Source organism: Pseudovirgaria hyperparasitica, assembly GCF_010093815.1.
Source record: "Pseudovirgaria hyperparasitica strain CBS 121739 unplaced genomic scaffold EJ05scaffold_20, whole genome shotgun sequence".
Taxonomy (NCBI): Eukaryota; Fungi; Ascomycota; class Dothideomycetes; order Acrospermales; family Acrospermaceae; genus Pseudovirgaria; species Pseudovirgaria hyperparasitica.
Window position 1 is genome coordinate 747,054 of NW_022985568.1, and position 26,644 is coordinate 773,697.

The 26,644-nt window shown below is 48.6% G+C and overlaps 8 protein-coding genes across 8 annotated transcripts; 3 read left to right on the plus strand and 5 right to left on the minus strand.

Moving 5' to 3' along the window:
- Nucleotides 1-2,315: 2,315 nt before the first annotated feature.
- EJ05DRAFT_470357 (uncharacterized protein) lies at nucleotides 2,316-6,067 on the minus strand. The gene is made up of 3 exons (XM_033742939.1): nucleotides 4,261-6,067; nucleotides 3,332-4,202; nucleotides 2,316-3,265 (listed from the first exon to the last, which is right to left on the minus strand). The coding sequence occupies exons 1-3, from the start codon at nucleotides 5,860-5,862 to the stop codon at nucleotides 2,547-2,549; spliced, it is 3,192 nt and encodes a 1,063-aa protein (XP_033595988.1). The 5' UTR covers nucleotides 5,863-6,067; the 3' UTR covers nucleotides 2,316-2,546.
- Nucleotides 6,068-7,576: 1,509 nt separating this feature from the next.
- Nucleotides 7,577-9,803, minus strand: EJ05DRAFT_514995 (alpha/beta-hydrolase). The gene is made up of 6 exons (XM_033748572.1): nucleotides 9,304-9,803; nucleotides 8,824-9,248; nucleotides 8,679-8,769; nucleotides 8,379-8,624; nucleotides 8,167-8,325; nucleotides 7,577-8,113 (listed from the first exon to the last, which is right to left on the minus strand). The coding sequence occupies exons 1-6, from the start codon at nucleotides 9,550-9,552 to the stop codon at nucleotides 7,766-7,768; spliced, it is 1,518 nt and encodes a 505-aa protein (XP_033595989.1). The 5' UTR covers nucleotides 9,553-9,803; the 3' UTR covers nucleotides 7,577-7,765.
- A 413-nt stretch (nucleotides 9,804-10,216) lies between these two features.
- Nucleotides 10,217-11,172, minus strand: EJ05DRAFT_221100 (uncharacterized protein). The gene has a single exon (XM_033739904.1). The coding sequence runs from the start codon at nucleotides 10,957-10,959 to the stop codon at nucleotides 10,375-10,377; it is 585 nt and encodes a 194-aa protein (XP_033595990.1). The 5' UTR covers nucleotides 10,960-11,172; the 3' UTR covers nucleotides 10,217-10,374.
- Nucleotides 11,173-13,616: 2,444 nt separating this feature from the next.
- On the plus strand, nucleotides 13,617-15,341 carry EJ05DRAFT_533664 (uncharacterized protein). Its single transcript, XM_033749133.1, has 2 exons — nucleotides 13,617-14,516; nucleotides 14,570-15,341. Exons 1-2 carry the CDS (start codon nucleotides 13,770-13,772, stop codon nucleotides 15,200-15,202), a joined length of 1,380 nt encoding a protein of 459 aa, XP_033595991.1. The 5' UTR covers nucleotides 13,617-13,769; the 3' UTR covers nucleotides 15,203-15,341.
- A 387-nt stretch (nucleotides 15,342-15,728) lies between these two features.
- EJ05DRAFT_444960 (putative allantoate permease) lies at nucleotides 15,729-17,219 on the plus strand (the record flags this gene model as incomplete). The annotated part of the gene is made up of 1 exon (XM_033742151.1): nucleotides 15,729-17,219. One exon carries the CDS (start codon nucleotides 15,729-15,731, stop codon nucleotides 17,217-17,219), a length of 1,491 nt encoding a protein of 496 aa, XP_033595992.1.
- A 2,552-nt stretch (nucleotides 17,220-19,771) lies between these two features.
- On the minus strand, nucleotides 19,772-20,397 carry EJ05DRAFT_505173 (uncharacterized protein; the record flags this gene model as incomplete). The annotated part of the gene is made up of 3 exons (XM_033747675.1): nucleotides 19,772-19,900; nucleotides 19,963-20,128; nucleotides 20,201-20,397. The coding sequence occupies 3 exons, from the start codon at nucleotides 20,395-20,397 to the stop codon at nucleotides 19,772-19,774; spliced, it is 492 nt and encodes a 163-aa protein (XP_033595993.1).
- A 1,543-nt stretch (nucleotides 20,398-21,940) lies between these two features.
- On the minus strand, nucleotides 21,941-22,905 carry EJ05DRAFT_505174 (proteasome core particle subunit alpha 1; the record flags this gene model as incomplete). The annotated part of the gene is made up of 5 exons (XM_033747676.1): nucleotides 21,941-22,327; nucleotides 22,374-22,586; nucleotides 22,636-22,730; nucleotides 22,782-22,840; nucleotides 22,895-22,905. The coding sequence occupies 5 exons, from the start codon at nucleotides 22,903-22,905 to the stop codon at nucleotides 21,941-21,943; spliced, it is 765 nt and encodes a 254-aa protein (XP_033595994.1).
- A 250-nt stretch (nucleotides 22,906-23,155) lies between these two features.
- EJ05DRAFT_542027 (uncharacterized protein) lies at nucleotides 23,156-25,144 on the plus strand. The gene has a single exon (XM_033749698.1). The coding sequence runs from the start codon at nucleotides 23,251-23,253 to the stop codon at nucleotides 24,955-24,957; it is 1,707 nt and encodes a 568-aa protein (XP_033595995.1). The 5' UTR covers nucleotides 23,156-23,250; the 3' UTR covers nucleotides 24,958-25,144.
- The last annotated feature ends 1,500 nt before the right edge of the window (nucleotides 25,145-26,644 follow it).

Here is a 26,644-nt window from a genome sequence, read left to right on the forward strand (position 1 = left end):
CTACTACTACTACTACTACTACTACTACTACTACTACTACTACTACTACTACTACTACTACTACTACTACTACTACTACTACTACTACTACTACTTAATTACACCCTTAGCATCACTTCCTCTTCCGGTAATCCCGTCTCTGCGCCCGGTCTTTGGCATCTGGTGCTCGTATCCTCTTTCAGGTCCAGCTTGTTGCTGTCTGTCTATCTGTCTGTCTGCTGTCTGTCTATCCAACATCATCAATCTCCATCTCGCGCTCTCTCTTTCTCTCTCTTACTCTCGCGTCACTCCATGTACCCCTTACACCAACCATACCACGGCCGCTTTCTTCCATCGCACCCCCCCTATCGGCCCGACTGCTTGCTGCTGCTGCTGCTTGCAGCTTTTGCTCGTCCGGCACCTCGGCCGTCGATCGATAATTAGTCAGTCTTCCTCCTCCCCCTAATACCTCCTACTACCCCTTGGTTGCCAGTCTTTTCTAGAAATTTGTGGGAATCTGCTTTCCTTTCCGGGAAGTTTCACGGAACTAAATTTATCATTCATACATACCTACATACATACACACAGCCAGCTCTCTCGTCGAGATGTTCTAGTGTGGTGTGTTGTGGCGGGCTACTTTTACGCGCTGGTGGTGTGGTTGTGTGTCGTGTCGTGAGTTGTTGTTTGTGTATCGGTGTTGTTGTTATTTCTGAATGAAAGTAGGATTTGGATTTGAGAGATTTGGCTTGGCGGTGCTTGTGCTTGTCCGGCGAGTGATTTACTGGTTAGGGTATTTTGTCTGTTGATGGGGTTCGTAGACTGCTGTTGCTGTTGATGGAAGATTATGATGTGAGACTGCCTGCCTGGATGGACGTACGTCTTTGTCTACCTACCTAGCTATCTAGCTATCTAGCTATGGATAGTAGATGCCTGCTATCAGGTTACGACTGCGTATGCACTCACCACACAGCCAGCCTCTGCACCTCGCCTTTTCTAATTACAACAACAACAACACACATACATACATACAAACATACACCCTCTGCCCCCCAGCACACTCCCCTCTCTCACCCAAAACCCCCAAACCATCAAAATAGACCACTACCCCTCTGCACCCACACGCGCGGCTCCATCACCACCACCAACCACAGCGGTTCCTTCCCGCCGCCCACTCCCTTTCCCTCCCTCCACGCTTCCACGCGCCATGATGCAAGGGGCACAAAACAAAACCCCCCCTTTCCTTGGTTGGGGGCGGGGGCCAGGCACGAGTATGAATAAGTCTGTCGTTGTCGTTTTCAGACCCCATCGACCCCGCGAGGTATATATATTTGTTGTTGTTTTTTGGACCCTAGGCCCCCAGGATGTCTGTGTGTAGTGTTTGGGTAGCTAGTTGTCTGTCTGTCTATCTAGCTAGCCAGTTATCTGTCTATCTAGCTATCTATAGCGCGTAGTGCCGTATTGCGTATTGTCGTAGTACGCGTTGCATACAGCAGTGCTCTTGCCGCGCCCGCTAGGCAAGCGCTGGGGAGGGAATGGGCTTGCAGCGTCGTGCCCTTGCAGTCTGTTTCTGGGTCATTGGCATGGGAGGAGAGCGGTGTGGTTTGTTTGGGTATGAGTGTGTATGTGGTGGGAATTATATTGGGGATTATAATGGGGAGGGAGGTTGGGATGAGGATTGGGATGAGAGGAATAGAATGAATTTTCGTTCTCTAATGCGGCTACTTGGCTTATGGGATGTGTTACTGGTTTGACATGAAAGGTTGAGTGGGAGTGGGAGTTGTGTATTTGCCGTGTGGGCGTGTGCTGGACTTTTATAGATAGATGGATGGATAGATACGTAGACGGATGGAAACCCGTACCACGCACTTTGGAGTTGTAACCTATAGGTAAATACGTACATACATACATTCAGATACTATGTTAACAACGCCACCACTACTCCCGTGCGCTATTCCTGTGCCGGTTCGCGCGTGTGCTTGCTTTTTTTGTCTCTATGTATGTACTATGCATATGCATATGATATACATAGGATATAGCTAGACATGCATATATAGTACCAAGACATTAGCCTCGGGACACGTCGCTGCCTGAACTGCGCCTGATTATATGCCTGATATGTTCCTAGATTGATGTGGCCTCATTGTACGTACTATGTATATGTATGTGTTTATGCATTCATATATACGATGTATGTATTTATATGCCATACGTATATACATGCTACATACCGCACGCGGAAGGATGTAGGGCAGGATGGATCAATCACAGTCAAGACAGGATCAGAGACACACTGGCTAATAACACATGATGCACAAGTAGAAAGTTGGGACAAGAGACCGTGAATGAAATTGTGTTTTTTGTCTTTTGTTGTGGTATGTTGGTTGCGTGATACTTGCATCCTATTCTGCGATTCATAGAGAAGATATTGTCTGAACAAGTCCTCTGTGCGATTTCTCGTGCTATTCTCTCTTACACCAGGCTTACAGGCCAAGGCCATACGTATACGCTGCCATGCCATGGCATATATCCAAAGAATCTCCCAATCCCTCCATCCACCACTCACTCACTCACCCACTAACACTCACAAATCCCGCTGCAACGCCCTCAATCTCCCCCATCCTGCCCTTCTCCCGACCACCAACCCGCTCCCCAACCCACCCCCTCGCCTTCTCCACGACCAACTCCCAACTCTCCTCCAGATCCGCCAGCCGCCTCTCGCAGAACAGCACCACAACCATAGTCACAAATACCGCTATATCCTCCCCATCCAGTCCAGCCTTCTGTGCCCCGTGCTTGATGGCGGCATCGGTTGTGCCGAGGAGCTCGAAGAGCGCGGGAGAGGGGGTGAAGGAGCCGGTGTAGGTCTGGTGTGCGATAAGGGCTGCGAGGATGGTTTCGGGGGTCTGATGTGGTGGTGGTGGTGGTGCTTGGTTGTGGGCGGCGGGCGTTTCGTAGGAGCTCAATTGCGCGAGGTAGTTCGCTGTACGTTCCCTTGTAGGGGGTGGAGGAGGCACACTGCTAGAGACCTGGGATCCATAGTCGAGAGACGCAAACGAGCTTAGCGGCGCTTGTTCTGCATCTGATGCGACGTAGCTGGATGGGGTGAACGAGCGTGCGCAGAACGGGGATATGCTCGAGTAGCTGCGTGAGAACGAACTAGGTGACCTGCTGTATTGTGCCTGTTCCACTACTGGGGAATTGTTGGGCTCCTCTACCTCACACATCGCCTCCAAATCGCACGAGTCTGGATCTTCGACTTCTGCCAAAAAGGCTCCACGCACCCTCTCTGAGCCGCGGGAGAATTGGTTAGTAGGGGTCTCTATGTGAGGATAAGGGGGCCCGGGGCGCTTACTGCTTTGACGATTGACAATGCTGAAGGCGGGTTCTCGTGAAGATGCCGCTTTGCGGGCCGCACGGCTTGCTAGCGCCATTCGAGGCGCCATGCAGCCTGATGGAGGGTAAGAAGGTGTTGTTTGTGGTGTGTGTTGTGTGGTACTGGGCCCTGCAAGGACGTCGAGGTCAGCATCGTCTTCGTCTGGGAGAGACATACACGCCGAGGATGACATATCGCGCTGGTATTGTTCCAGGATGGCTTGGGGTATCATGAAGTGCATGGACTGGAGGGCTGGGGCAAGTTGGGTTTGCTCATGATCACGGTCCCGGGGTGTCGCGTGGGATCTTGTGTCCTTGGGCTCACACTCATCATCCTCGTCGTTCTCCTCCAAGGCCACGAAACTGCACCATTTGCCGCCGATCTGGAACTGTACCCCGAGACGGACAGCCTCGCGCTCTATCATCTCATCGTAGCGGCTCTCATAGTGCTCCTTGAGCGCCTTGCCAGAGTCCTGATGCTTGGCGACAGAGAGCCAGCCTCGGCCTTCTTCGAGCTCTTTGACTGCTTTCTTACACGCGAGTTGGTGGATGCTTTCTCCGGGCTCATTCAGGACTGAAATGGGGATCTCGAGTTCAAGCGGGCCGTGCTTTGAGGTGCCGCGTAAAACTACGGCTTTGGGTACTTTCTGGCAGGCTGATGGGGACATGAGTAGGTATACCGTGGTACGGTTGAACGGGAAGAGAGGTGGGATGATTGACGGCGCCTGCAGGAGTTTTGGCGTCTCGAGAATCGGCAGATGAGAGAAGCGTGATTGGCCTGAAGGGTCGTCTTCGGGCTTAGGATCGTCTTTGTCCAAGTCCATTGTGTCATCGAACAGTGAGATGGCTTTCTATGTGCAATTTGTCAGTTCTCGAAACCGCGGAGAATACTACTTCGGAAGTACTTACACTCTCGGCTGCAGGTTTTTCTGCCTTGTCTAGCATCAGTTCGTCAAGCCTGACATGGAGTGAGTCTGCTACACGCTCGACGATCTCAAACTCTTCATCTCCAACATCCTTCTCCACGTCCTCATACTTGACCTCCAGGGTATAGTCTGTCACGTGCGGTGACAATGCACCCTTCAACATGCGGACAACCTTACCATCTAGCTTCTCTTCGAGTCCAACAGCCTGGCAGAAGCCGTTGCCTGCTCGAGCAACACCTTCAATGAGAGAATGTGAAACGTCGTCCCCTATGCCCAAGGTGAAAACTCGAATCGGCTGCTTCTGCTCACTGATCTGCTCGTTCAGGAATCTGAACAATGAGTCTTGATCCCAGATTTCACCATCTGTCAGCAACAAGATTTCCAGAGAAAGGTCTTTGTAACGACGCTGGACAGTCTCCTTGATAGGTGCCAGCATTTCGGTGCCGCCATAGTTGGCGCTGAAAACTTCGAGATGCTTGATGGCTTGATCAAGGGAGTCTTGGCTGTAGGCCTTGCTCTTGTCAAATAGGAAGCTGCACCGGTCTCCGAAAGAGCATATGTTAAATTTGACACCAACCGGAAGTGATTTGACAAACACGCGCAACGCATCTGCTGTTTTCTTGATCTTGCCGCCTGCCATACTTCCACTCCGATCAACCACGAAGACTACTTCTGGACGCTCAGACGGGAGCGAAAACTTTGGGACCAAGGTTGTCATCAAAGCTCTGTAGCCAGGCAGGGTCGGATGTCTCTCCAAGATGGCTCTAGGTGTACCGGTCTCTTTTGCGACTACTTGGAGGACAAAGTCTTTGTCAAGCTCCGCTGAACCAAGGCTGAGTGATGCTGAGGCAATGTGGTGCTGTGGGGCAGCATCGAGATCATGACTGGTTGTACCCATGTTGACTACGATGGGATGCGAAGGTGATCTAATCGACTTGATGTATGTTCCTTCTGCAACAGTAGCATCCACGGTGATTTCGATACCACTCTTGGCTGTGATGTTTTCGGCACCAGGTGCGAGTGGGAACTCAGTTGACCCGTAACGTGGGGCAATGCTGGTAGGTATCGTAAAGCGGATACCATCGACTTCAGCATCATGTTTGAGTTCACCAAGATACGTGATTTCGACATTGATATGTGCACCAGCCGGAACATTCCCAACAGTTGTAGTAAAGACATCAGCGGCATCTGGCAGCTGCTCGAACAAGCCAGCCGTCTCACCTCTCTCAACGGCGTCTTTGTAATCTTTCCGTGCCCTCGCCTTCTCCTTGACGACCCCCCTGATGACCCGGTCGTTCACGTGACAAGTAAACCCAACAACGCTGACGCCATCGAACAGGGGGAAAGTGTAACGTATCTCGTCGATAGCGTTATCCTTGGGGTTGGCGAACTCCTGGGTCAGCACAGTCCGCGAGGTAGACGATATGATGTGTGTATACGCCTTTACATTGAGCTGAGGAAGATAGGAGCGTGTTGCCCAGCCACCATCGCTCGGGGTGAGGTAGTAAAATCCACAGCAGTGGTCGGAAGTGCCGTAATACCTATTGCTATAGGTTGGCCTGGCTGTCTGCTTGGTACGCGCCATGTTCAGTACTTGCAACCAATGGTCAGCACGACTGAGCACGATAGTTGATGTATCGAATCCCTCACAATGTTGACTTTGCGGTGTTTTGAAGCGAGTGGGGCTGTGCAAGCGGGTGATTTGGCCAGGTTCGGAAAATAAGGCTGAGTTTGATGAGATGACTCTGAGGAGATACCAAAATGGTGTTTGGGGTCTGAGTTGTTGTAGACTGGTGCATCAATGGAATAAAATGCGGGGAAGATGCGTATTTATCTTCGAGACCTCGTTGTTGCCTGCTGAGGAAGAGGTGCCTGGTAACAGTCTACAACACCAAGTGACCAATCAGAGCCACACTTGGCCATCCCAGAACGATGTAAGCCAGGCTTGATTAGGCATAAGAGTCATCATAGTCTTGCACTAGGCAGGATTTGGGTCCCGTCTCGCAATGGCCTAGTCGTGTAGACGTACGACGAAGGGAAGCCATGCCAGCCGTTTGGTCTTTACTGTTCATAGCATAATCATGTCAAGATCCGGTTTCGATTTCACAGTTTGTCAAACATGAGCTGGCTGGTGAGGTTTTGGATCGTTTGCTTGCAAGCGAACTTGGCACTGCAAGGCAATAAGGCAGCGATGTACCACGAGTGAAATCGCCTCCTTCTACTGGTGTCAACCTAGTTTGCACTGTATGGATTATGCTTGATGTTTTTTATTGGTAAATGTAATGCGAAAAAGTTCTCTCGTCACCTGTCCAAAGTCGTCTGCAAAGCAAAGCGCTTTCGTATTCCTGTAGCCTGAACGAGCCGACATGTCACAATTTCTTGCGCTTCACCCTAGCTCTCTATCGTTTCTTCTCTCGCCCTAAGCTTACGAATCATAACAAGAAAACTTCCCTTTCACCAGCCTTCCGTGCATTTACGGACGCCCCTCCTCTCCATCGATCAAACTTCTGCTTTACCTGCATACACTAAACAGCCACCCCTGAGCCTCATACAGAATTCCCCAATTCACTACTTAGTGTCTAGAGTTCCGTCTAGCATGGGACTCCCTATAATATGATGTTGTCTAGAGATGGTGCGTCTCCTTGGCGTGTGCTGGACACGGAGATAATACGCTCGAGCGATGAAGCACGGTGAACAGGTGGAAGTAGGTACTGTACGAAGTGGATGCGGATGTGTCCTAATAGTGTAGATGCAGAATGTAGAACCTACATAAGCCAGATCACTGTTTGCTTATAGTTCGAGGGTAGTGTAGGAGGGCATGCTGTTGCCCGTGTCCTGCTTAATGCCTGTACCACGATGTGGCTCCGGCCAATGAGTTACACATACAAATGCTAGGGGTACAAGCCTAGGTATGGTCTTATCGCCAACAACGTTTGTTGCGCAAACAAAGACTATGACAAGGTCTGGCAGCTGGGGTGAAATAAGGGTGTTAGACTGTTGCATCTGGGGTGAACCTAGCGATCGCCGTAGCGTAAGCTTGCGTACAACTGTTACAGTTCTGATCGATCACTCTAGATATAAATGAGACATTGTGAGCTATGGATAGGTAATTTCTGAGCGTGGGGCTAAGAACTGCTCTTAGCTTCCTAGGGAATCTCTAGCCATTTCAGTGAGGCCTAGCGACTTATTAGAAAAACTTGCTAGCACAGTATCAAGTACGGTTATGATGAATCTTGGCTGAGCAGTCCGATTGTGTACGAATCATATGTAAAATGTAGCATAGCTTGATGTAACTTGTAGATGCGGACGCCATGCTATTTGAGCTCTCCATTTATATATCATCGTATACATCAATTTACTCTTCAATATCTGCAACTACAAGTTCTAACACTCATGGGAAGTCATCTTTGTGTCGTGCCCGTAATTGATCAAGCCACAAGTCCCAAAAGACTGTTCCCAGAATAATCTATCTAATCATCAGAAATCTCCTACACCGCCCCATCAGCAAGCGGAACGTTGGTGATCGTGCGTTTGAACATCTCCAACGACGCCTTAGGTTGATCGAACCCCGACCACAGACCTGCCTCCTTAAGAACTAGAAAAGAAAAGTTTCCTGATTGGCGTACTTTGCCGTGTTCGACACCATTGACGCGGAAAGGCTTGTACTTCGCAGCGCGGAAAGCTTCGGCACCGGTATAGTTGACCGCGAGAGAGACAGCTTCGCCTCCGAACCAGTTGCTCAACCACGTGGCATCACCATAGTAGAGTGCAACGCGAACGCCAGCGTCAAGCAGTATCTGAAGATCTTTGATAGCGTCTGGGTAGGCCCTGTCGCCCTAGGAAACGATGTCAGTGCAAGTCTAGTGTGTTGTATAGAGCTGGAACTGACTGTAGTCTCGAAGGCTTCATTAATCACCTTGTTCGATAGGGTGTAGTTTTGGTTCACACCAATTGCCCTCTGGACTTCAGCCTTGTTCAAATAATCCTTGAAGTAATCCGCGGGTGGTATTTCACCAGATGGCTGGCGAATGTCGAATGGATTTTTTTCCTAGCCATTCATTAGTATCTACATCAAATAATTCAAAGACTGATGGGTTTTACTTCGTAGAACCCACGTTGAACCTTCCCATGACAAAATGAACTGGCTTGGTGGCAAGTCAATTGCCCAGCGGAAGTTCGTCTGTCTGCTGCGTTGCAGGCTTTAAGTTTGGTCTGACATTCACCAATCGCAGCTTTGGAGTTGGCATATTGTGTATCGTTGATCGCCTTCACCTTATACGTGTTGTTGACTGCAAACTCTGGCTCAGAGGGTGTTTGGATGTACAAGTCTATTTCACCGTTACCGATCTAAAGGGACCATATTAGGAATGACTCTCGGCGCACATGTGCTGGTATACATACCCCAAGTGTGTTCATCTTGAGCTCAATACCCTCGGCTTTTCCATCTTTGATACGTTTGTTCTGATCGGAAAAGTATTTAAAGAAGGTAGGACTGTTTGGTCGGTCAGCCTTCGCCTAGTGCCGTAAGAAGAAACTCTCGACTTGCCCATAGTGACCACCATAACTTGACGTCCACAAGTTGAAAACTTTACTCTTGACCTTAGAGTCTAATTGCGGTAGAGCGCTATAGAACCCTTGCAAGACATTATATGCCGTGACAGCAGATGCATTTGTCGTGTACGTGATAGTCGGATCATCAATATGGAACCGCCCAGCCACCGGAGCCTCTGAGTCGCTCATGAATTTGCCAGTTTTAGGGTCGATGGAGCCCTCGCCCTGCTTAGAATAGGAGAAGCCTGCTCCGATGGGTGCGGAGATGAACAGTAGGTTGGAGACTTCATTCCAGCTGTATGGATTAAGCCGCGTTTCCAGATTTTCTGTAACATTGCAGGGTCCTAATTCTTGGAATAGACCGGTCAGGGAGTAGGTACCCTTCGTTCCATCGAGCCAGAGGGTTATAGGGTCATTCGCCTGGTCAAGACTGATCAGTACGAGGAACTCTTCATTATGCAAAGCTGATGCTTACGGGATCCTTCCTGCTTTCGAAGAACCAAAAAAAGCTGTGTACATCAGGAGCGATATCAATATACCCACTGTACGAATTTACGCCCTTTGTCGTCTCGCAAACACCTTCCTTCCCAGTCTCCTTATAGCGGAGTGTCACGCCAGATGGCGAAGTAATATTCTTGTAGTCTGAGATATTGGCCGGCACTTGAGCAACAATAGAATCAAGGAGAGCAATCGCTGCTAGTATGTACCGTAAGTAGCTTGCCATAATGGATTAACAAAGCCACCAGTGCGCGAACAGGCTGAGAAGAAGGCAAATAAGGGATTTTTGGTCGTCCGCTAGCTTGCCGAGACGTGCAGCTATAATTTGTTTCCAGACTGAGATCTTTATACAATCTATCAGGCCTGCAGTCAAACGGTGACAGTCGTAGTGTTTCGAACAGTGTCGAGCATGAACCGATGTTGGTCAAAGCGTGAACGTGTCAACATAGGGATTGAAAAAGAGAGCTTCGACTATCACGATTTTGTCTTTTATAAATAGACATCCTAGATAAGTCGCAAGCCTAGAGAGGGCTACTCTTTCTGCCCAACTTAATACATTGTTATGATAATAACAAGAATTATGATTAACATCATTGTTGATTATTTCTCTACACTACTTCTTCTTATGTTTGGTCTTCTTAGCTGTGTATTTATTCTATTTATAAGTTGTCAAAGAATGGAGTACTCAGGAATACTCAGGAGTAAGTGGGCACGAGCTGGAACGTGCACGTGATGGGATGTCTTCATTCAGTTCTAGTTGGTCCCTGTATCTATAGCACCTGCAGATCCCCCTCATTGGCTAATCCTCGTGGACTATCATGATTCTGTTCGTGTTTCGTGTTGGCGCTATTAGATCCCTGGTGTTTGGTGGCGCCATAATGTATTACGTGATCAGCTTCACGTTTCAACTTTGATCGCTCACTCCCATCCTAGTCAGCCTGGCTGTCAAGCTCGAACTTGGGGATCCTCTCTGCATATGCTTGTTCACTTTGATTCTGTGTTCCAAGCACACAGGTCATGTCTCATTCGTGACAAATCTCTTGTGACTTCACTGGTCGATGATCTCACGCTCACTGACTTGGATCCTTCTCCTTCTATTAGGACTCGGCGACCTCTCTCTTCCCACTCCTCTCTCCAAACTTCTCCCTCGTCGCCTCCTTTCCGCTGAGTCTCTCAGGGGACTTCGTTCTCGCACCTGAGGAGCTGGCGCGCAATCCAATTCGAATGGCTCGAAAATTTCATCATCATGGTAGACTTCTTCGTGACCATGCTCGTCGGTAATCATGATGGCAGGCATATCAATGGGGCTCTGCATCTCGGGTATACTAGATGCTGATATTGGCGATACGTAGTCAGAAGGTGATGGTGGACGTAGTGCTGACGACGAAGTGTATGTACTCTGGCGGGGCGGCGTTCGTGGTGTAAATAATTCGCTGCGCATTATGAGGAGCGCTGGTGATATGAGAGCCTCGCCGATGGAATGATTCCTACGTCTACGTAAAGCAGAAGGCTGGGGAGCGGTGGTTGGAGTATCGATCGAATCTGCAGTTGACGACGTCGACGCACTCGATGCAGATGAATATGATTGCGCGCGACGGCGGCTCACTCGCGTCATAGGATGTCTGAAGACCATTGTTTTACCACACTCTTGCGCACGAACGAGAATTTATATTGTGATAAGCAAAGCCTAGCACGGAAAAGCAGACAGCAGCGACAAAGATGGATCAAAGGCTGGCAGCAAAGTAGGGACGACAACGGACGTATGATATAACCCACAGTTTAAGCATGGATAACCTGGGCGTAGAACGCTGTCGATCTTATACAACGTAATTGCGCCTCCCTCGCAACGAACGTTCCTACACAACGCTGAGCGCCGCGTCGGCCGTGGGAGGCTGAGCAAGGTGAGATGGGCTTGCGCCTGCGCCTTCCCTGCAGCTAATCCCCGTTCGAAATACCGAATACGGTCTTTGCGATCGTGAGAGCTGGTCGGTACAGCTTATGGTAATTCGAGCGATCACACTATCATCATGCGCGCGATGTTAATAGTTGGTCAATCCTGTTAGTTGAGTAGCAAACGTTTAGCGAGGCCGTGGAGTGGCATTCCAAATGTGCCTCCGCTCGTAGCCTTAAGTTCTATCAGACAAAGGGATAAGAGGGCCAACACAGACCGAGGGGAGAGAAGCGTTGAGGTGGCCACGCGCGCATAGCGAAGCAATAGGGCAGAGTTGGTGATGGCATTTTGTTGTTCGGGTTTCCTTATAGTGCTGGTCTTGTGGTCTCGTGATGGTTCGGAGAGGCGCAGCCCATAAGCCAAGTCGGATCTGACGAATAGTATTATCATTCGCGAGCTTTATCATATGATTCATGGTAGATGTTTGTATTTTATGTCATATAGAGTCAAGCTCTAATAGCTCTCCATCACTGAACTCGATACTGCCACAAGATTTATGATCACGTGCTACAGATTCACAGAGCAAGCAATTTCTTTACCCAGCAACCAACTTCCACCATCACTCTACGACCACAAACAGTAGTATCCTTCATTCCACTTTATACGTTCGTAATAACAAGTATCACTGTGGTAAGCATCCGCCAATCACCATTTTCTTGCCCCATGATGTCAAGCATTCCACGAATAATGAGGCTAGGTTACATTCCTCTTTCCGAGGCCTTACAGAAGGTAGACCATTGTCCTCTAAACAAAAAGCGCGCATTTTTTTGTTCTGTTAGAATACTACTGATCTCCAAAACTTCAATCGTGTCTCATTCCTCTCTTACGACTGTTTACCGGCACGCACTTCTTCACTTGTGAAACCCGCTGGAAGCACAGCGTGACAAACATTTTTCTCACGGGATCCGATTAACGTCCTCATAAACTACTGAGTTCGTATAGTATATACAGTCGTCATCAGTCCCAAGACCAGATGTCTACGAGGAATATTTACTACCATCATGATGATCGACAAGTCCGCCAGAAACAGAAAACCTAGCTCTGGTGTTAGAGCATACGGCCGGTACGATTTTCGGATCTTCGCGCTCCCGTGCGTGCTGCCCCAGGCCCCAGTCTGTCAGTGCTTTGGGGTTAGCGGCTGCGGTTTAGCGGCTCGATATCTGTGTTTAAGCGTAAGACCCTTGCCCACACCACTCTGTCTGGGCAACTCTGGACTGAACAATTTTAATAGGTTCGACAGGATACGGCCACTCTGGCCAGTGAGGCAGTCAGAATTCCTAACCTACCAAAATGATGGACCATCGAAGTCACATAGTCCTGTTCCTACGCAAGCCGCGATCAAAAACCACACGTATCGTTCACCAGCTTTTTCTGGTTCACATTTTACCATGTGTCAAATCAACAGAGAGGCATATAATCAAATCGTTGCATCAGGGGTCCTCATAGGGTAATCAGGAGTTCTTGTGGACCAACCATCTGCGAGTGTCGCTGCTACTAGTCGTCGATCACACGTATGAAAAGTAAGCTTAAATTAGTCAAGCCATCTTGATAGACCGCCATTGACGAGTATTGCCGGCTAGCCAGGTTCGACTCGATCGCATTTCCCCGCAACTCGGATTACTCATGACTAGTTGGCCACTAGATCTAGTATATCATCATGCGTACTGGTCCACTCGGATGTGTTTACCAGGCGAAGCTGGCGAATCATTGACTAATTACCTCGGGAGCTGTTGTTAGCAAAGAACTCTGTCTAGAACCACAACACCGCTCCAGCGGAAGCATTACGGTGCGTTGTGTGCTTAAATATTGGTATCTCCGAGCTCTTGCCTTTCTGTGGATCTACTAGACTAGATCTCGAGTCTCATGTTCTCCTAATCAAGCATAGTAGTTAATCTTCAATGGCAATTGGACTTGGCACATTAAGCGTATCCCTCACAATTCTTGTCTTATCAGCATGTCTACCTCGATTGCAGCGGTGATTCCTACCGTTGTTCACCACATACTCTACTTCTGTAGGTGGGCTTAGTGACGGCAAGGTCAAAACAACAAAAGCTGTCTCTTCATTACTACACGAGTCGCGGATGTAAGCTGCCACTCCACATATAATAGGAACCTGTGCCGCCGGCGCTCACGCCACGTCCTTGACTAGTAAACTGTGCTTCAAACATTCATTGGATGGTACACGAACCTAGTTTCTGCTTTTATAATACTACGCCATCATTCGTGTGTATTGAGCAACGCCACAAGACCCCTTGAAGCAATATTAGAGCCGACATATCATCCACGTCGCCACGATATACGCCCACCAATCTGTCTTCTCGTAATGACGAACTCCAGTGGAGCTTATAATGCGGGGTTTCAACGCCAGTATATTCGCCACTCGTTAGTGCTACTTAAATCTTAACCAGACTACCATATATAATGGGCTGGGCCTTGTATATAAGTCTGAACAGTCCGTCCAACGCAGCTATTATTTCGTTACACTCGCCATCATGATGAAATCAATCATTGCAACATCCCTCATCGCAGAGGTCGCTCTTGTTGCTGGCTTCCCTGACATTGCCAGAAAAGTCGCAGAGCAAAGAGCGCTGGAACAAAGACAAGGGGGTTTCCTGCCTTCACTTGTACCATTTCCGGAGTTCCCTGGTACTCCAAATCACGCAGTCTTTAACACATTCGACCCCAAGAGTCAACTTGTATCCACCAGCGGCGATCACGCATGGCAAGCCCCTGGCCCCGGCGATATCAGGGGGCCATGTGCCGGTCTCAACGCGGCTGCCAACCACGGCTATCTCCCTAGAGACGGTATCGCAACCGCCCAGTCAGTTAACACGGGTCTATGGGAAGCTTACGGCTTGGACAAGACTGCCACTCTATTTTTACAAACCGCTACCATGTTCTTTGATGGTGATCCGATCTCTGGGAGATGGTCCATTGGTCCACACTCAGACAAGACTGCTTCTCTTGGTCCTCTCAGTGACGTTCTTGGGAACCAGACTGGAATCTGCGCCTACGGTCACCTGAAGACTGAAGCCGATGCTTCCATTACTCGTGGTGATTGGCTGGACCCCAACCCCGAGTTCAACGGCAACTGCGCGTCGCACCCGAAGTTCATGCAAGAACTATTTGATTTGGCGGATAAACGTGCTAATGGATTCATCACACCTCAAGTCATGGCGGAACATTCGTACAACCGCAAGCAATACTCAATCCAAAACAACCCCAATTACTTTGCGCCGGTATGTATATACACTACCAAGTTACCTTATCACCACTAATATCTTCTGAACAGGTTTATGCTGGTGTTGCCTTCACATTCGGCGCCCATATGTTTGCATTCGAGCTTCTCGGCAACCACTCTGCAGAAGAGCCGAGAGGATTTCTCACCAAGGAGGTTTTCATGGACTTCTTCTCCTACAAGAAGGACGCTGCCGGTAACCTGAAATACACATACGGTCACGAGCGGATCCCCGACAACTGGTACAAGCGTCACGCCCTTGACGCCTGGACACTCACCGATATTGTTGTCTCTACTGCCCAACAGTGTGCCTCGTATCCCTCCAATTGTCAAGTTGGAGGCAACACTGGTACCGTCAACAGCTTCAGTGGTGTCGACCCTGGTGACCTTACTGGTGGCCTCATCAACAGTTTCGAGAACTTGTCTAACCCTGACAAGCTCGGCTGCTTTATCCTGCAGAATTTGCAAGCTGAGATTCCGTCGTTCTTGTCCAATGTCTTGGATCCTGCGTCACTAAGCCTCGTCAACGGGCTCATTCCTACCGTCCTGATGCCTGCGCTTAAGGGTCTTGACATCAGCGGTACTTGCGGCAACTTGCCTCCTGGTCGTACAACTCCTGGTTATGGTGGTGTGTATCCTGGCGCGAAGGACATGAATGTGTTTGAAGGTCCTCGTGCTGCTTACTAGAAGTAATTATGATCATGAAAACTTAATGTTTGTATATTCTACTGGCAGCCTTTATGTACAACAAAATGGGTGGTTAATGTTGCTTTTCTACTCGGTTGAAGATATAAAGATACGTCAAGAATTAAAAATTATAATATATAAAATTATCTCGATTGTCTATGCCCATGAGTAAGGTTGTATGTTTATGAATCTATCCGACAATTTCTGTTACATATCTTGTCTGCTCCTGATATGTCCTGCTTCAATCTCACAATCCTTGCACGTACTCACTTTCGGCCGAGTATGGATCTGCAATGTGCTCCCCACTTTCAACGCAACCTCATGATAACAACGACCCGCAACAACCCGTGATGGTACGATAACATATCTCCAAGCCTTATCGTATATATGAGGGTTGTACAAGCTGCCCCTTATGAAACGCAGCACGCGCAAGCCCACTAAAGTGCTCTCTGAGGACGGCGAGCACCTCATCCCAGGCTCTTCTCAACCGCCATCAAACTCATCGATACAAAGTCACGAAGCCAGTATGCCCGGTAGAAACATAGAGGAGGCGCACATTCCTCTAGGTAAAGCCTCCGAAGTCATAACCTCACATCTCACAACCCATCATGAACAGCAATTCGCCCTCGAAAAACGCACCCTTCGCAAGATCGACTTGCGCCTCCTCCCGCTTATGTTCATCACCTACAATCTCAATTTTATGGACAAGACAATCCTGTCTAGCGCATCTGTCTTTGGTCTGCGTACAGATACCCACCTGGTCGGAACACAATATGCCTGGCTCGGCTCCGCATTCTATTTTGGCTACATGCTGTGGGCATATCCAACGTCCATGCTGATCCCACGCGTCCCACTGAGCAAGTATGTTGGTATCAACACGCTTTTCTGGGGTGCTGTGGTAGCGCTTATGGGCGCATGTAACTCGTTCGCGCCACTAGTAGTTTTGAGAGTGTTCCTTGGTGTCGCCGAAGCAACCATCAGCCCTGCGTTCCTCTTTGTGACGAGTGCGTGGTACACGCGGTCCGAAGTTCCGACGCGAGTTGGCGTGTGGTTTGCAGGAAACTCGCTGGGCGGGATTTTTGCGAGTTTTATTGCCTTTGGACTGGGGCATGTTGAGAAAGGAATGGCGAGTTGGCGGTGGCTGTTCGTGGTATTGGGCATAGCGACGTTTTTATGGGGCGTACCGATGCTATTATTCCTGCCAGACTCGATCGCTTCAGCAAAGTTTTTGACAGCGGAGGAGAAGGAGTGTGCGTTGCAGCGCGTCGAAAAAGAGGGCACGGGTAGCGCTGGCAAGGAATGGAAAGCGGAGCAAGCATGGGAGTGCCTGCGAGATCCAAAGTCGATGTTCTTCTTCTGTATATCGCTACTGACACAGTTGCCGAACGGCGGGACACAGAACTTCCAGAACCTAGTGTTGAAGGGGTTCGGGTTCACGAGTCTGCAGACAACGCTGGTGACGCTTCCAGCGAGTGTGATTGCGTTCACAACAATCTTCGTCACCGGACGGCTTGCAGGAAAGTTCGCAAACATATCATTATACTTGATCGGAGCAATTGTCCTTTTTCCGCTCACGGGGTCTGCGATCATATATTCAGTAACGCCGTCTCGGGGAGTGAAGCTGTTTGGGTACTATCTCATGTCAACAGGGCCTGGTGCATTACCCCTATCACTGTCATTGGTCGGGGTCAACTACAAGGGATCTTCAAAGAAAATGACCATGACAGCACTGCTATTCGTAGCGTATTGTACTGGTAATCTAGCCGGTCCTCAATTTTTCAAGGAGAACGAGGCTCCACACTACCCGACCGCCTTCAGAGGCATCATGATCTGTTATGCGCTAGTAATTCTCGTTGCAATGACTCTGAGAATGTATCTTGCCAGGGAGAATAGGAAGAAAGATAAAACGGATGGTGTTACTGGGTCGAACAGCTCACCAGAGCAAACCGTAGAACATACGATAGACGACGACGAGCTGACAGATTGGAATGCGAGGGGCTTTAGGTACCGTATGTAGATCGCGTTCCGATTGACAATCCAGGCAGTACAGTCCAATCCACTCACTGAGCTCGCGAGCGAGAAATTGCGTTGTGTTCAATTATGGGATACCGCCCGTCAATAGATGCATCACTGGAGACCTGATGTACCTTATCGCAGGATTTCAGAGATCGTTCTTCTGAACCAGACACTTTGCCTGATACTGTACCAGACAAAGGCACGACCTACCCCTTAGTTCGGTCCCAAAACATGTTATCAAGGATATGATAGCCATTTCGTACCTTGTGAGTATTCAGAAACCCTGATACGGTTTACCAGTAGTGTTACTAGAAAAGCGGAAATGGACATCAATACTAGAACAGCTCACTGCCTGTTGTTTAGTCATAATACGTCTCAATTGTTCATCATGAATTTCTTCAAGTGCCTCAAAAGAGCATCATTCGCGGGTCGATACTAATCCCTTGTCAAGAGGTTGTGGTACTAAGTGATAGAAAGCCAACAGAGTCTCAAGAAATCGCACTTGGTGATTTATTTGTAGAGTAACTTGGTCTTTGACACATTCGTTTAGATGACTGATAGCTGACCAAAAATCCTTCTTTAGATCATGCTAGTGAACGTTCACTCGACCAATGAAATGAAGGCACCAAAAGTTAGCGCGGACAAGCTCTCTTGCCCCAATCTGGAAACTAGGCTTACCAAGCTTCTACACGTGACTAGTAAATTTTCAAGCTGTCGGATCTACAAAGCTAGTTCTAATTACTGAAACGACAACTTCACTGTCATGTTGTGGATGATTGTAGGAGTCCTTGCGTGTCACGAATCTTATTGATCAAGATGTCGCTCAGTGGTACGGCAGTACCTAGCTAGGTCAGGCGTCATTGGATGTTCGATATTGACATATTGTTGAAGCAACGGAACGTCAATTTGAGGCGTGCTGCGCCAGGATCAGGAGGAGTGGCAGCCTTGCTGAGTGCTTTTGGCCTAGGAGCCGTTGAAAGCTCTTCTCGTTAGCATCAAGCCAAGACCGTGGACCTGATGATATCATTGGGTCACCGTGCTAGATTACACTAACTCGAAGTCGGTATTGCAGGTCGATTGCCCAAATAAGGCTGTTTGCGACCCTAGCCTTCCTTTTGTTCGATAATGGAGACCTCCGTCAATCAGATATGTGGAACAAGACATGGACCATGGCTGTGCTATCAAGTAGATCGAGGACTTTCTTATGCTTATTTCATGTTTTAAACACTAAGAAGTACACGCCATGCTCGAAGCTCAAGATATCTCTAGATATGAGTTTCATTTTTAGACTTCCCTAGGAATAGATGAAAGAGAACTAATGTGTATACAGCTTTACGGAGACTTTGTTAATACTAAATTAGGATCAAGCATCCGGCCCAGTGGAAAGGTTGAAGATCTTCGAAGTGGGGCCAGGATCTATGCAATCAGGAGCTTCGGCATCCACCATCTCGACTTGTGTACCGGCCAATGGGATAGGTTGTGCAGGTCGCCGATTTTTTCAGTGCGGAATCCGATGTTTGGCATGTAATTATAAGCGCAACGCATGAAGAAAATATTGCATGGTAGATATTCTAAGACCAAAGATATAAATCAACACTGAAGGAATACCCCTTAAATTCCAATAGCGGTTTTGACCCAACTGTACTCACGCAATTATATTTCTCGATGCTATGCAAGGAACTTCTGCGGGGGGAGATATTCCATCAGACGGACTCGATATATACAAGACTCACGACATGTCTCGTATGATCTGTCGTGGGTAATGCAAAGAATAGAAGGCAGTGCGAGCTGATCTCGGAGCAACTTGGCACCTCGGTGGCTGTGAGCTAGCGTCGGTATCGCCGCGGTGGGCGGCACTGCTACCACGTGTGAGCCTTCGCTGTATCACTTCCTTCTAACCTGGGGGTGTCGTACATATCTACTCATCCATTCTTGTAATTCGCCCAATTAGTATGGCCATGACCCTTGCTAATGAGGCTGATCTACATTGCCATACAAGAATCACGATGAAAGGGGTGGGTATTTAAGCCCAGTAGGTAACCAATGACGCCCGGTTCATGCTGAACGAGTGAAGATGTAATTACAGATGCTACTCTAATTTTTGGGTCGTCTATGTCGAAAAAAACCTCTAGAACAGCGTTCTACGCCGTCAATGGACAATAATGTTTAAATTTTCATAACCGCTTTGCTGAGTACTTATTCCCAGGCCAAACCCAATCGAGCCAGTGCAAACTGCCCTGTTCCTGTCTGGCATCCATGCATGCTTCTTCTCATTATTGTGGGGCCCAAACCTGGATTAGTCGAGTCTTCTGTTTACACACCATGCAAGCACTCAGTCCCTCAGTCCGTCCGTCATTAATGATAATCATGAACTCCATGCAATGCCGATATGAACTATGAATGAGATGCCTGCATAGAGGTATGCATGTCGCCGCCAGTGTCTGTCTCCAGGACAAATTTCTAATTTTCTGAGGTGTTTGGACATTGTCCATACTGCTACCAGCACAGATGGATGAATACGCAGCTAGCCGTCGGTTCGTCTACTCGCCGCACTTATCGTTGGGAATTCGCGATATGCTGAATTGTAGCTAATGAAGGGTCCTCGCCGAGCCATTTGCCCTGGGAAGAGTCCTGCATTTGGAGGGTATTGATAACGTGTTCATCGGTAATCGCTGCTACTTCCTAGGCTGCATGTAAGCAGGTTGACTCGTTATTGCCCATTGATGCCTGAAGGCTTTACTAACAGCTCTCAATTGATTGTCCACGGCTTGCAGCTGTGGAACATGTGTCACAGTGGGACGTCTGCCCTGAAGAATTGCATAGCGAGAGTTCATCCAGCGCAAAGCGGCATGTACTCGAAGATATGCACGCTGGCATTGGAACCGGCGGACCGCAGCGTCGACAATGACCCTACGTATGTAAGCATAGGTTCCGACATCACCCAACTCGAAGAGCCCACTACTGAACATAAGAGTGACTCACGATCTGAGCTGCGATTTCTCTCGTTCAGAGTTTCCGGATGGATTAGATACGGTCGCGTTGAATGGTCTATTGAGGACGGCCTCAGCCTCTGCAGCACAATGCCGTAAAAGTGTGTAGCCTTCGAGGTAGTATTCTTCGGCGATAGGAGAGACTTGGTTATGGGAAATATAGTATTGCAAGTTGCGAAAGTCAGACATAATCTCAGCAACCCGTATCGCGCGTGCATCGTTCACTAATTTTCAGATTTCCATTTAGCAGCTGTATTAAGGTATGGTGACAATGGTATTTGATGGGGAAGGTGCTCTTACGTCCGTCTGCCATTAATTCAGTCCGAGAAAAGGAATGCGAAGCAACGATAATAGAAGTAGAGGAACCAACTCAAAGAATGGTGCTAGAAGAAATAGAACCAAAGGAATAGTGACAGAGGCATGCAGTAGAAAATACAGGCTAGAATGCTCCCATACACTCCGGAATCTATGTGGATCTAATATAGATGCCATGATGGCCGCCATGGGAGTCGAGACTATTAGTTCGCGTGTTGGATCTGGCTCCCAAGGATGCTCAGATTGTGTCCGACAACACTCCGTGGCGCGGATGCCTCGTTGGTGTGTGCCTTAGCCAGCTGGCAACAAACTCAGCGTTGCAAGGGGCATGAAAGCAGTCGCCACTACGCGGAAAAGTAAAGACGTATCGCAGGTAAGATGTGGGATATGTTGACAAGGGATCGACAGAGCTTGAGCTGTGGGCCACAGACAATTGACATGAAGAAGGACTTGGACACAAGCTGGAGGATAAGGTATGAGCTTCAACTAGAGGTCACGGGCAAGGCAGCAGAGGGGTGAGGTACCGCGACGCTGTGTGCGATAGGTTTGTTCTATGTTGTGGAGCGAAATGACTTCAGCTTTAGAAACATCAGCCACAGGCTCGGCCTGGCAGCGCTAACGTCCTAATCCGGTTGAACACTCGGCTGCATCCGGTAAAGGTCCGCCTGCCGCGAACCAGATTGCATAGCCAGGGTCAGTCAGGGTCAGGGTCGGAGTCAGTTGTGCTCAGGAGACACGAAGAAGAAGAACACACATCTGTTGTTTTCCGTGTCAATTATGCACCTGAGATCCTTTCCTGCAGGCGCTCACGCACTGTCGGGATCCTCCATGGTGGTACCATTCGTCTTACCAGGTTACTGGTAGTTCCTCGTCTTGATTTTCGTCATAACATCAATGGTCACGGCAAATCAATGAATAATTGCCACATATGCAGCCACCAGTAGGGCTGCGTGGTGTCGAGAGATCACCATTCGCTTCCTAGCCGTCCCAGGTCTCGCAGCGGCCATTGAGGATATTCCCTGCCGCTTGACGTTCGAGTGTACCTGCAGTGGCTTGAAATTCCCCGGCTGATGTTGACGATCGAGCATACTACCGCCACGCTTGTGTGGCTTGCGTGTAGCTGGCAAACACGGCCGCACGGATCGGACTGACCTACCTACAACGATTGAAGTGTTGGACATGTATCATGGTAGGGTACATTTGCTTGCCTATTTGACTCTATCAACTGTATAACTGCATCACGCAAGTAACTACGGTCCGAGGAGTAGGTCCAGTAAACTGCGTATAGCACGGCAGACTTGTATAGTTGCATGCAGAGTCTGCAGCCATGGTACATCCAGGAATTTGCTCAGCTCTGATCATATTTCTTGAACGGCCTTTATTGTTTCCACAGCGTCTCAAGTCAGACCGTGTCGCTTCAGTCTTTATCTGCGATCGCTTGTAGACGATCGTCAATCTCTTCCTCAGTGAGGGCTCGGAAACCAGGTTCGGTGCCATCCTTCCCATCCGATCGTGGTCCTCCGACGATACCAACCTCCAATTCGTTCTTCTTAAAGTCAACACTGAGCACAGTACTCAGGGTAGCGATGCCAAGTTCAACCACCTCTTTCCAGTCGCCCTCGGCTGAGTCCTTATTCTTTAACTTCTTCTCCAGGAAGTTGAGCGCCTCCTGGGTCTTTGGTCCTGATGCGGTAGCCTTGTAGCCAACGTAGTATCCAGCTGGATCGCACTTGTAGAGCTGGGGGCCGTATTCCGAGTCTAGGGATATGAGTGTTGTAGAGACACCGTAAGGTCGGGCATATGCCTTGCATGAATCAGCCTAGGTTCAATGTACTGGGACGAGAACCTACACGCTGAGTGAAGACCTGAGAGATGTTCGCCAGCCTCTTCGCCAGGACATCACAAGGCATCTCATATCCAAATTTATAACGAAACTCTGCAGCCTCTCCTCTAGCCCGGTTTACCCAAGCCCGGGCATCTGCTATTGAACCAGTCATCACGCAGCCGACAGATGGCGACAGCCTGAAGATGTGAGTGACCGAAGATGGGTCGATCAACTTGTCCTAGGTAACACATGAGCTAGAAGCTTGAGATATGCTCCGCTCAACGTACTGGTACTTTCTTCTGTGACAGGACAACCGCACAGTCTTTGCCCCGTACTCCTACGGAAGTTATGTTCGCCGCTGTAATAGCTTTGAAGGCATATTCTGTTTGTTGAATTTAGCTACTAATAATTGTATCCAGTGTGAGCCACATACCGACTTGGTAAAGGCGCCCTTGGTCCGAAAAGATGGTGATGTGGCGGTCAAAACCCGCACTTCCTACATCAGTTGTTAGCTATAAGCTCTGCTGGATTCGTTTGAAGGACGACCTGCCCGACATATTCGCGGTTTGATGCTGAGCTGAATATCTCTGAAGCTGAGTCTCAAGCTGCTGAATTCAATGATACGGTCGGCGTGATATGAACACTTGAGACTTGCTTCGTTGATTTAGAGAAGAGTGATAGAGCTTCTACACGTTCCTGGCAGCCTGTGGTTGACCTAGCTGAGCCAGTTGGTCCGTGCACTGGTCAATGACCGTCCGGGACGTCGGTTAAACTCTGGTGACGAGAATTCCGCTCTCACTAACGAGCACCAGACAATACTCCGATTGTTGCATCCATCATTATCGTGCATCGTTGGACATCTGAAGCGCTCTGGCTTAATCATCACATATAGAATTCCAATCATGGCGCTCAACTCTACGACAGCCATCAGCGTTGCCGCACATGTTCCAGCATGGAAGCGTCTAGGACTGAGATTGAAATGCCAAAGTGATGGCACGGGAGAGGCCAGAACATGCCCATTGGCAACCTCTATACCTCTAGATATCGGTATACAGTCCGCGAGCACCAGCGAAGAAGTCCTTCGCCCCAAACCGCAGCAATCAACCGAAAAGAGGAAACGTGACGGCGACATATCCACAGGTGAATCCTCAACCAAGAAGAAACGACATAGCGATCCACGTGAGTTACGGAAAACCGAACGTATCAAGGACCTTGCCAGGGAGAAGACAAACACACCCTTAACAATATCGACTGAGGCACACGACAATGAAGATCTTAAATTCAACACTAGCGTGAAAACAAAGCGCTCATCCCTATCAAGCTCCATCAGGCATCAAGTCTCAAAAGCAGCAGACGCTCGATCAAGCTCACCGCGGAAAACCGTCTCATTCTCTGCAGACACAAAGACGGATGACGGGAGCAGTGCTCAGGACCTTTTCCGCACGTGGTCTGACTCCCAACAGCAAGGCGAATACGGCTTGACACCAGAAGAAATCGCCGAGTACCTCGAACCTGGGTCGCTACCAGCAAAAGCCAAGTCAGATTCACCAGAGGTAGTTCAAGATCGAATCAAGCAGAAGAAAATCAAGAAGGCGTCTCGTCACCTCGAGAAGTCCTCGATCGAATCTGAGCCCTTTCTAAAATATCTCCACACCTACGCCACCGACCGTAGGAATTGGAAGTTCAACAAAACTCATCAGACGACGCTCCTGAAACACGCATTCAACATCTTCCGCATTCCAGACGACATGGAAGCCGATATTCTCGCTTACCTTGCAGGCTTACAAGGTGACGCGGCCAAGTCCCGTCTGCGCGGCACAGCCCAAGAGATCATCGCTTCATCCGCAGCAATCCAAGATGCAGGTACCATGTCTGAGTCTGTAGTTCGCGATTCAGCCCACGACAACGCCCTTGCTGAGCGCTTAATCCATGAGAAAAAGCGTAGGCGCGCAGAAAAGATTCTCTTCACTATTGGCCCCGAACCTACCAATCCTTCCAGCGGTTCAGCGCTCCCGATACAGAAGCACAATAGTGCAAGTACAGCTGTCCCCAAGGGCACCCTTTTGAAATTTGATGATGAACCTTTACCTCCTGTTCAACCGCGCAGTAGACGTAAAAAACGACGGACAGACGTATCATCTTCATCAGAGTCGTCAAGTGACACATCGTCTGATAGCGATGGAAGTGACGTGTCAATGCCCTCAAGAATTGGTGATGCACCAAAAAGGACCCCAGCAATCGCTAAACCCCGCGTTCCAGTCTCCTCTCCCCTTGTCCCTGGAGAAGCTGCGTCTGCCCTGTCATCCTCCGATTCAAGCAGTGACTCTGATACAGACTCAGAGAGTGATGACGAGGGACACGCAGCTAAAAAATCAAAATCGCAGTCGCATATTTCAGAAGATATCAGAATGCAGCTGTTTGGTTCAGCTCCGTTTGTCAACGAGGGAATGAAGGCTACATCGACAAATAGATTTTCAAGTCCCGGAGCTGCATCCACGTCAGGAGAGGATAGTGGCGAGGAACATAGCTCTGATTCTGGGTCTGACTCAGAAGATTCTCATGTATCGGAAGACGATCTGAGCTCAGACGAGTCTTCGGAGAGTGAATGATTATAGTGAACGAGTGTACATACGGGACCAGGCGCGGTGCAATGACTGTTGGCCCTTGGGCATAGTGTACCCGGTCGGATGCTTAGCAGGCGGTCGATACTGCACTGTCTGTATCTAGGGTAACCATAATCTAGACATTTTAACAAGCCTCACGAACACTTCAATAATTCGAACTTGTCTGATGGGTTCCTAATCTAACCATGATCGAGTATCGATTCTTTCGTCAATCCTCTAATGTACATGACACAGAGTATATAAGCCGCTACAATTCTGAACGCATCTTATCCAACGTTCTACTCGGGGTATCCAAGTGTAGGTTTGCGGCCTGCTGAAGCCGCACTATCAGATATCTATGCACTTGGTCTAGTCGCAACAACACTACATAGCCATGTCACCAGAAACTATATTCCCGATAGAGGCGTCGTCACAACATAACTTCTTCTACATGCAGCCTGAAACAATTTCGCCCGAATTCTTCGCCCCAAGAATAGAATTGTCGAATGTGTCTAAGACAATGACATGGTTGGTCAGCCTCTGGCCGAGGTAGATATATACGTGCTGCAGATTAGGCCTGAACTTGCCTCCAGATAGACGCAAGGCCACACTGGCTACCACTCTTTTTTCAATATGTGCCCACCGAGCGTCTGTATGAATATTCGACAGAAAATATATATGACTTATCGTTCATCAGCACTTATCATAGTGACCAGATATACATCCAGGATTCTAGAGTATGCTCACCAACTCATTTATGTAGCGTACAAACACGCCTGTGACCTGACTGTATTCGTCGTTTGATAATCTGCCTTGAGTCTTGTATAAGCAGAACCAGGGGCTCACAAGGGAAGTCAGTACGGTCAAGATATAATATTATACTCTACTAGCTTTTAGGACAAACTGGATTAAAGCACTTCCATCGAAGGGCGTAGACAGTGTCTTGGATGCTAATATTGTAGGGTAATCGTTCTTTTGATGAACTGATGTTAACAGGATTCCAATTAGGTGGGCTTGTCTACTCGGGTCTGTCCCAAGTCTTCGTCGCAGTCGGTAAATTGACGACCAGTAGCAATATGTGAAGTCGATATCTGCAGACGGAGCATCTCCCAAGTAACGAAAATTGTAGTGAATTCATCCAATTTTGAGCCGCTACACCAGTCTCAATTCCAAGTTAAAAGTCTAAATCTAAATGACAGACTCTCCGAATTTGCTTCTCCCTATTTCGACAAAATTGTCGAGCTGGCGCGCTCAAACGGTTCAATGACTCTCAATTTTAGACCTATGAACGTTATAAACAGGCTTCTCTTCGAAGCCTCTCAACTTTCTCTTACCATGACCACGTCCACACTGTAGAACTTCGAGACTCTCAAATTGACTCATGGATTCCACATGTACATGAACGTTAGGCATGTGCAGCTTCAAGTATTGTACCACTAGTGTTTACGCGACAATTCCATAATCGCTCATTTTGAGACTATTGGTATAGCGCATTTGTTCGCAAGAACATGTGCATCATAGGTTCTATAGAATCCGCCATGCTCATAAGGAAGTTGCATAACTGACCTCAACCCCATGAGCCTAATGCAACGTGGAAATATCAATTCATAAAAATCCATTAGTCTATTAGTACAGCCAAGCCACGTTACACGGTATTAAAACTCCACAGACTATAGTGCCCAGAGTTCAGAAA